The following is a 10519-nucleotide window of genomic DNA, read 5'->3' on the forward strand; positions in this document are numbered from 1 at the left end:
AAAATACGCTTCCCAATATTCACATCATAAAATAACTTTTGTATATTGATTTCTTTAATGAAGTAATATTCTCTTAATCTTTCTCTGGACTGTATGTAACTTCAACTATTGTTTGTAAGACTATAACTTACATCGTAATAAGTTCGTGGAATTAGACCATTCGTATGAAACAGATAATACATGAAATAAAATAACTTATTATACAAGATAAATAAGCATAAATACATAGCAATAAAGAATATGTGATGGATAGATTGATACGTCGTATTAAATTATGTAAGGTAATTTCAGTCCACTTTTCTGTAATATCTTTGGAAGTATTCAACAACTCAGAAGATAGTCGATAATAAGCCATATAGTCCGCAGAATATTATACATCACCTTTTATATATATATCTCCTTTTGTATTGAAAGACGTATCAATCTATAGTTATTTTATCTATAACCGCTTCAGCTTTGCATTGTTTGTAATAAAGATTGTATAATATACGCAAACATGCGCAAGAATGTAATATTATATATAACGCTAAATAATTATGATGAAAATAATGAATAATATAAATTAAGTAATTCTATACAAAGTTAAAGTATTTCTCAGTCAAAATGACTACAATTTCTCGTGGATTTTAATTAATTACATGTTGATGTAAGAAGATTATCTTATGTATATCGGTTGCAACCTTAAACTAATCAATCTAATAATTTACTGAGCTCAGATTCGAATAGATTTTATCTTTACATGTGAAGCCAGGTTTGTCGGCAGACAATAGGCATCGTTATTTGAGAACGTTAGTCTCCTTTACTTTTCACGAAATCAGTAACCAAGATCACTATGAAGAGACGGGAATATTAATCCGTCGTAACACTCGAGAATACGAGTGCCTCTCGATAACCGATAAGGATCTATGGTTTTCAGAATTCTAATCGTTACCTTTAGATTGAAGAAATCTCTGTTCGTTGGATAGATTCTTAAACAAAGAATCTATTCTCGTCTTTCTGATAGACCATCATTATCTCAAGTCGTTTAACAGCGGTTGTTCCTTTGTGAAATAAGACGATACGGTAATGGCGGATCGTCCTTCCTTCTTTGCACGCAGTTATAAAGGCGTGGTCTGTCTCTGAGCCGGTAGAATCTCGTAGCGTATGCTTCGTAAGGTCTGTTTATCGTTGAACAGAGCTGCTATCCAGGTAGCCGATATCAGAAATCACGTCGTTTATACGATAATCGGTATTTGTCAAAGCTACGATTCTCGCTTTCGAATATTCTAACACCGGTACGTCTCAAGCACGAGCACGTTGTTACCTCGACCAACGCCCGGAAACGAATGCTCGACCGTTCGTCGTAGGATCGCACGTTTCCTCCTAGCGCACGCGCAATACAATACTTCATTCAAATCACGATGCGTCCAGCGCAGATCGCGTGGGAACACACAAGACGACGCACGTATCGCCATCTAACATGTCTCGATCTGACTAATTTATTACGAACACAGTCGCGCTATATTTCCGATATATGATCTCTCCTCCTATTTTTCTTACATTTTAAACATTCCGCCCGCCTTCGTTAACGTGGTTAACGAATTAACTATTTACAGAGTTTCATTATTGATCGGAAGAAGACAAAGCTTTGTGATGTGTCTTTGAAATTCCGAAACGTGAGTTTTAACAGTCGCGACTCTAGTGTAATCATCTTTATCAAGAAACTTAGCTAAATCTCCTGATTCCTCTACGAGATGTGAAAAGCTTATACGCTGATATAAAAGCCTACGTTGTATAGTCTGAGATCAATTCCAAATGTATCGCTGAAGTGGAATAGCAAACAAAGATAGCTATATATGTCTCACATATTTAGCCTTCTTTTTTCTCCAAGTTTTTTATTGTGAAAGGACCGGCATAGTCAACCCCTTAATGTTTGAAAGCTCGTGAAGGTGCTATTCGTGCGGCTGGTAATTGACCCATTATTTGTCTTGCCCTTTCCTTTCGAAACCTAGTACAAACGACGCATTTTAGAATGTATGATCGAACAGCAATTCGACCTCCTATTATCCAGTAGTAGTTTCTAATAAATGAAAGTGTATCTTGAACCCCTCCATGAAGAGTACGTGTATGAGCCTCAGCTATAACTAGATAAGTAAGAGTGGAATCCTTCGGCAAAATGTATATGTGTCTGGCAAACTCTGACAATAATTATAGTTCAAGACGACCTCCTAATCGTAGTAATACATCAGAGTCTAAACGAAGAGTAAGTTTTAAAAGTGCATTTGACCTTGGTAAGTCTCTTCCTGCTGATAAAGTCTTAAGTTCAAAGGAAAAACAAATCTGTTGGACCGTCTTGATCCAGAATAGTTTAGCGTCATTCAATTCAGTCACAGTCAATGGATGATCAAAAGAAGATTCAACTTTTCCACGAAATCTTTCTATAACCCTCTTACAAAGAGCAGTTATGCGTAGGAGTCTAGTAAAGCTAGAATATTTATCTATCAAATCTCAAAGTTTGGGAGATTTCGATTCAAGCGTAGTAGCTACACGACAAGGTCTCTCCTATAAGTTATCCCCTAACGAAAGAGAAAACGAGTCACTAGGCCATGTTGACGAATTCTGAGAGAGCCAGTATGGTCCGATCTACCACGTTCTTGATTCTAATAATTGTTGAGGTGTCAAACCCCTTGCTGCCAAATCAGCCGGATTTTCTTTTCCTAGAATAAATTGCTTTCGCTCGAAATGACCCTAGCATAAACAACTACTGCCATAGCCTGTTATGAAGCATCACTATAACCATGAATTTCTATTTGGGAATACGATGTCAAACCTATCCATCTTGGAAATTCAAACCTTGGCATATTTAGTAAACTTTCTACAAATCCGCTCCATTTGTTTGTCAGTGCATCTGACAATGGTTCATCCCAATCTTTTGTGATCGTTTTCAAAGCAGGGAGTTCGATTGTGAATTGAAAATTATCAGACGAAACATTCCAAGAAAGTCCAAGTTCGTGAATAGTATCACCTTCGCTGAACGAAATAGAAGGAGAAGTAAATTTTCTATCTGTGAGAATATGTGCTAAAATGTCCGGGTGATTACTCCTCAACTTTTTCAATGTGAATCCGCCCGCCATGCAGAATTTATCCAATTACGCTACTTTCATCTGAGCTTCCGTTATCGAGTCAGCTCCTCCTTGAAACTAATCTACATATCTACCCTTCTCTATGATAGGAACAGCTAGTGGAAATCGATGTCCTTCATCCTTTATCAATTGAATGAGAGCTAGCAAGGCTAAAAAAGGTGAACACACCTGACCATATGTGACGGTTGTAAGTACAAAAATGACGACTTGTTGCAAAGAATTGAACCAAAAGACTCTTTGAAAATTCCAATCTGAAGGATCTACTTTTATTTGTCTAAACATCTTCTCAATATCTGCAATAAAGACGTAAAGAAAGCTACGAAACCAAAGAAGTACATCGAATAAGTCAGTTTGCAACTTTGCCCCTGTATGTAATAAATCATTGAGCGACACTCCGGTAGACGTTGGACTTGATCCATTAAAAACAACTCTCAATTTTGTGGATAGACTCTGTTCTCTTAAAACGCCGTGGTGCGGAAGATAATATACTAACGAAGGTTCAGCTTGTGACGAAGGAACCCTTTCCATGTGACCTAAACTTTGGTACTCTTGCATAAAGTCCGAGTAAACTTTCCACTAATTTGAATTAGATTTGAATCTTCCAGACAATCTATTTATTAATCGTAAAGCTTTATTCTTAGAATCTCCAAGCTTTTCTGGATTTGCTTTAAAAGGCAGCTTAACAATGTATCTACCGAACTCATCTCTTTTATGCGTAGAGAGAAAATAATCCTCGCAATCCTGTTCTTCGTTCGAAAGGATTGGAGCTTCTGAAGAAGGGATCTCTTCTACTTCCCAGAATTTATGAACTAAATCATAAAAGTCTTTATTAACCGATACGTGATAGCTATGTCTATTTTCAGAAGGACTTTCACAATTCGTTGGCCCTGAAATAATCCATCCCAATTTGGTCGATTGAGCAACTGGAGAACCAATAGAACCCTTTATTAACTTATCTTCCAGCAAAGAACCATAAATGTCGGCTCCTAATATTAAATCAATAGAACCGGGTGACAAGAATTTGGGATCTGCTAAACCAATACCTTCCAAATGAGGCCATGAAGTTTCGGTAGCGTCAAGAGAAAGAATGGAATTAGTAAGTTTTGGAAGAATGTAAGCTGAAACAGTCAAATCTAGATCAACACCAAAACGCGATCTCAATTTGAACGAAGTAAATCCCTTAGTAGTATTGGCTTTCTGCTCCCCTATTCCTATTAAAGAGAGCGATGATTTGGTACGAGGCAACTTAAGCTGTTGCACAACGCACTCGGATATTAACGAGACTTCTGATCCCTGATCAAGTAGGGCACGAACCTTTCTAACTTCATTTTTCTTGGAAACTATTAAAACTTGAGCGGTAGCCAACAATACACAAGGAGCTTTTAAACCTTTATCAATAGTCGAATGCAACACCTTGGCTTAGTCTTTTTCCGCGTCTACTACATCGGGTTTGGACTCGATTGAAGTTTCTGATTTTAAGTTTTTAGTATTGGAAGAATTATCTGTTCTGTGTACAGTTGTGTGGTGTTTCTTATCACATGTACGACAACGCTTCGTGACTTTGCAATTCGCGACTCTATGCTTACCTAGACAATTATAACATAATTTATGTTTGTTTACGAGGGCTAATTTTTGAGCGGTAGTTTTATTTATATATTTAGGACATCTCACGATATAATGTTTCTCTTTACAAATAGGACACGACGTGGTATAGTTTTTCGATTGACCTTGATAATTAGTTTTAGCCGTAGCCTTATACGTAATCTTTATACCTCGAGACTTTTCATATGCTTGAAGCGAGAAAAGACGAGTAACCAAAAATTCTGTAAGCTCTTTCCATGAAGCAGGGATTTTTGATGAACCTATTTTATCCTCCCAAGCCTTCACCGAGTCAGAATCTAACTTTAGCACTGTTGAGTAAACGAAAACATCATCCCATGTATCTACGGGTCGTTGCAAAGTTTCTAATGTCCTATGAATTTGAAGAACAGTCGTATACAAACGTTCCAATTCACTTGATGATTCCTTCGTCATAGGCTTCAGATTATGTAAAGAATACAATGCCGTGTGGACTTGAAGTCGAATATTATCGTAAAAGGCTAACAACGATTCCCATGTTTTGTAAAAGTTCTCTGCGGTGAGAGTAGTATTCTGAATTAAATGAGCAGCGGTACCGCTTAAGCTTGTTTTTAAGTATTGTAACTTTTCAACTAACGACAACTTACTACTATTTATAACGAGAGAAGCAAACAAATCTCTAAAGTTAAGCCACTTTGAAGGATCACCATCAAATGTTGGAATCTCAATAAGCGGAAGCTTTGAATAATGAGTGTCTTGTGACGTAGGAAATTCATACGGTAATGATTGATTCAACGAAGAACTTGCTACAGCAGGTTGCGCTATACTGAGATTAGCACTTGTTTCCACGGTTGGCTCTACACTAAGGCTAGACTTTATCTTTTTTGAAGCTTCTAAATAACATGTCTCTGTTTCCAAGTATATTTGTTTCTTAAAGTATGAATGAGTTTTAAGAATCAACGACCTTTCTTCGTCTGGAAGTACGGCTATAGCCATTAGAATGGCGTCATGATCATTACTAAATTTAGTCCAAAGATCAGTCAAAGAGGACAAATACCTATCCACTCTCTGATTCGTAATTTCCGAGAAACCTATTGCTATAAAATTATCATAAGCGTTAGTTATGAAATCTCTAGCTTTTAGTTGTTGATCGATACGAGGTATTATCGAATCCATTTTACTGAATTGTAATTATCTAGTAATATCAAACTCGAATTGACTCAGGCGAAATGCTTTTCACATGTCTCTAATTGTAAACTTTCGCGAAACTCTATGTGTCGTTTCCCCAATCCGAATTTCACACGTAATAGCAAAAGTATTCACAACTCAGTGATTCTATATTTTAATATCTGTATCCGAATTCACTTATCCGAAACTACAAATCCGGAATTACATATCCGGCTCGAAGGACCAATGTTTCGTACAAGCTCGCGCAGGAGCCTAGGCTTTAGATTTAATGAGTAGATGAAACGACACATACACTTTACTTTTCGAGGGAGAGATCATATATTTTACTTGGCAGAAATAATTACAGAATACCAACATTTGTTGCATGGATAAGGAAAACTGCCAAAAACCTTATCAGTATTCGTACAACACATAAGAAGTAATGATACAAAGAAATAAATAGCAAGTAATATAATACATAATATTTATCAGACGAATGATCCTTTTGTCAATTTGCATAAACTAAAATACGCTTCCCAATATTCACATCATAAAATAACTTTTGTATATTGATTTCTTTAATGAAGTAATATTCTCTTAATCTTTCTCTGGACTGTATGTAACTTCAACTATTGTTTGTAAGACTATAACTTACATCGTAATAAGTTCGTGGAATTAGACCATTCGTATGAAACAGATAATACATGAAATAAAATAACTTATTATACAAGATAAATAAGCATAAATACATAGCAATAAAGAATATGTGATGGATAGATTGATACGTCGTATTAAATTATGTAAGGTAATTTCAGTCCACTTTTCTGTAATATCTTTGGAAGTATTCAACAACTCAGAAGATAGTCGATAATAAGCCATATAGTCCGCAGAATATTATACATCACCTTTTATATATATATATCTCCTTTTGTATTGAAAGACGTATCAATCTATAGTTATTTTATCTATAACCGCTTCAGCTTTGCATTGTTTGTAATAAAGATTGTATAATATACGCAAACATGCGCAAGAATGTAATATTATATATAACGCTAAATAATTATGATGAAAATAATGAATAATATAAATTAAGTAATTCTATACAAAGTTAAAGTATTTCTCAGTCAAAATGACTACAATTTCTCGTGGATTTTAATTAATTACATGTTGATGTAAGAAGATTATCTTATGTATATCGGTTGCAACCTTAAACTAATCAATCTAATAATTTACTGAGCTCAGATTCGAATAGATTTTATCTTTACATGTGAAGCCAGGTTTGTCGGCAGACAATAGGCATCGTTATTTGAGAACGTTAGTCTCCTTTACTTTTCACGAAATCAGTAACCAAGATCACTATGAAGAGACGGGAATATTAATCCGTCGTAACACTCGAGAATACGAGTGCCTCTCGATAACCGATAAGGATCTATGGTTTTCAGAATTCTAATCGTTACCTTTAGATTGAAGAAATCTCTGTTCGTTGGATAGATTCTTAAACAAAGAATCTATTCTCGTCTTTCTGATAGACCATCATTATCTCAAGTCGTTTAACAGCGGTTGTTCCTTTGTGAAATAAGACGATACGGTAATGGCGGATCGTCCTTCCTTCTTTGCACGCAGTTATAAAGGCGTGGTCTGTCTCTGAGCCGGTATAATCTCGTAGCGTATGCTTCGTAAGGTCTGTTTATCGTTGAACAGAGCTGCTATCCAGATAGCCGATATCAGAAATCACGTCGTTTATACGATAATCGGTATTTGTCAAAGCTACGATTCTCGCTTTCGAATATTCTAACACCGGTACGTCTCAAGCACGAGCACGTTGTTACCTCGACCAACGCCCGGAAACGAATGCTCGACCGTTCGTCGTAGGATCGCACGCTTCTTCCTCGCGCACGCGCAATACAATACTTCATTCAAATCACGATGCGTCCAGCGCAGATAGCGTGGGAACACACAAGACGACGCACGTATCGCCATCTAACATGTCTCGATCTGACTAATTTATTACGAACACAGTCGCGCTATATTTCCGATATATGATCTCTCCTCCTATTTTTCTTACATTTTAAACAATATTACATTATATTATATCATATTATTTCGTTAAATTCAATATTATTTTTGAAAATATTACTTAATATTCAATTTTAAATATTATGTACACATTATTATATGTTATATATGTTATTATTATACACATTTAAATATTATTACACATATTTTATACATTATTATACGTTATTATTATTATACATATATTTTACACAATATTATACGAATTTCTTCATATTAAATACATTTATAAAATTTTAAAAATTTTTCTCCTTTTATTAATAGTTCATACGCGGTAACAAACGTACCACGTATGACTTAAGGGGGAAGGTGTTACGTGCGAACAAAATTTTAGTCTTTTAATAACCAAGAGTGCTAATTGATATTAAAATTTTTAAATAGCCAAGAATGCTAATCGATATTGATTAATTATCCGATTTCTCATGGAGACAGTTCTCTGGCCGTGGTTCGCAGGGAATCGAGTTACACTTGGTGATAAGACCTTCCTCCTCCCTTAGGATAAGACAATGAAATGGTGGGAAGCTCAGGCGGGGAGGTTCTCGCCATTTAAGTATAAATAAGAGTGAAGGATTAATTCAGTAGTTATTCGAAGTCCGGAGTTTTGAGTAGTCGATACTCTATTGTCAAAATCTAAACTCGTAGTAAGAACTTTAAAACCGTATTTAACATTTGTAATCGAGTTTTCCGGAATAAAGGTAATTTTAATTTTGAAACTAATTTCATATCCAAAATCTTTTTAATTTTATCACTCCTAACTGTCGGTGCCAAACTGCGTGGCAACAGGAGATTTCCTATTATTCTTGTCGCTGCCAAAAGCGTGGCAACAGGAGATTTCCTATTATTCTTGTCGCTGCCAAAAGCGTGGCAACAGGATTCCTGAATGCCCAGAAAAGGGGGCAAAAGATTCCAAATCAAAAAATTAAAATATCTTATTAAACAAGCTATTCTATTTGATCACGACCCCTTTCCATTATTTTTAAAATTAAAGGAAGTTGAAACCAAAATTCAAATCAAAAAACCCTTAACTCCATACAAATTAATTCCTTTGGATTTTACGGTTGATTTCCCTAATTTTGAAATAATTAAAAAGTCTGATCCTCGTTATAAAACTTATAAAATTTGCTATCTTTTCGGGCTTGATTAATCACACAACTTGGTCCAAATCCCGGGTAAATAACTTAAATGTTTTGACCCAAAAACGGACGACAGAACGTAACACCTCTATCAGAATTGAAATAGCTTCCTTTGTCCATTTTTCTTTCCATTACTTTTGCGACACGTGGTGAACGTGAACGTTACCCATACAGCATGGAATATGTAAGAAATGTGCTATAAACAATCTATAAATATTTTAATATTCCACGAGTCATTCAAAATATTCTGTAGAAGTTCTATAAATATTCCATGAAATTTTGTCTATTCGGAATATGCATAGAATATTCTGCAAATATTCTAATAAATATAGTACATTTAAAAAATGTATGGAATGTTCTATAAATATTTTAACAAATATAGAATATTTGGAATATTTACGGAACATTTTGTTAATATTCTTAAACATTTATAGCATGTGCTATGAATATTCTGAAAAACTTTTCTAGAATTGCTATGAATATTTCAATAATAATCTGTGAACATTGCAATGAACATGAAATATTCAGAATATTAATAGAATATTTTTTACATATTAGTAGAATATTTTTAAAATAATTTATAAACATTTTAGGAAAAATATGAAAAACATTCTAATTATTCTAGAAATATTTGAAGAATATTTTGGAACATTATATAAATATTCTGGATATTAAGATGATTTTTGAAAAATTATATATTTGCGCTGGTTATGACATATGTAGACTATATATATAACGCTTACATCAAATTAAGAAGTAGTCTACCACGTAAGGCAGTTGGCTTACGATGCAGAGGTCCCGAGGTCCCGAGTTCGAATCCCACGAAGGTAAGTGTGTTTTTCAAATACGAGAAAATATTTATAATTATAGACTGCATCTTAAGAAACAAATTTAGTTAAAAAATAGTAATAAAATTTTGAAATAAATAATTTTTTTTATGTCGGGTGAATATTAAATGTATACAGAATATGCGATATCCCATTTTTAATGTTCCTAAAATAATCTATAAATGTTCTATAAATATATTTTGCATATATAAAAAAATTATGGATTATGGGGAAATATTTATAAAACATTTGTAGATTATTCGAGAATATTTACAGTTTCTAAGGACATTCAAAGCGGGACATTACACGTTTTTTGCACATTTATAGATCATTCATAGAAAATTCATGAATATTCTAAAGAATATTTATAGAACATTCATGAAATATTTCATGCTATATGGGTACATGTTTCTCCCCAGTTAAACCCAAGCAGCTAGACGACGCGACGTGTGAAAAGAAATTTTGCTCACGCGATCTAAGGCTGCGTCCTAATTGGCTCTTACCATGCAAGAAAAATAGCATTTTTTAATATATCACTAAAATCTAGCCAAGCAGCATGACTAGCGGATACTACACAATTTCCAGTTTGCAGTCAGGAAGATCGTCAGCACAGGCG

At 34.6% G+C, this 10519-nt stretch overlaps 1 protein-coding gene across 1 annotated transcript; it reads right to left on the reverse strand.

Annotated features, from left to right (window-relative positions):
* Positions 1 to 1854: 1854 nt before the first annotated feature.
* LOC139809962 (uncharacterized) lies at positions 1855 to 7937 on the reverse strand. Its single transcript, XM_071773268.1, has 2 exons — positions 7325 to 7937; positions 1855 to 7223 (listed from the first exon to the last, which is right to left on the reverse strand). Exon 2 carries the CDS (start codon positions 5874 to 5876, stop codon positions 4542 to 4544), a length of 1335 nt encoding a protein of 444 aa, XP_071629369.1. The 5' UTR covers positions 5877 to 7223; positions 7325 to 7937; the 3' UTR covers positions 1855 to 4541.
* Positions 7938 to 10519: the final 2582 nt, after the last annotated feature.

Source organism: Temnothorax longispinosus, chromosome 3 (assembly GCF_030848805.1).
Source record: "Temnothorax longispinosus isolate EJ_2023e chromosome 3, Tlon_JGU_v1, whole genome shotgun sequence".
NCBI lineage: Eukaryota > Metazoa > Arthropoda > Insecta > Hymenoptera > Formicidae > Temnothorax > Temnothorax longispinosus.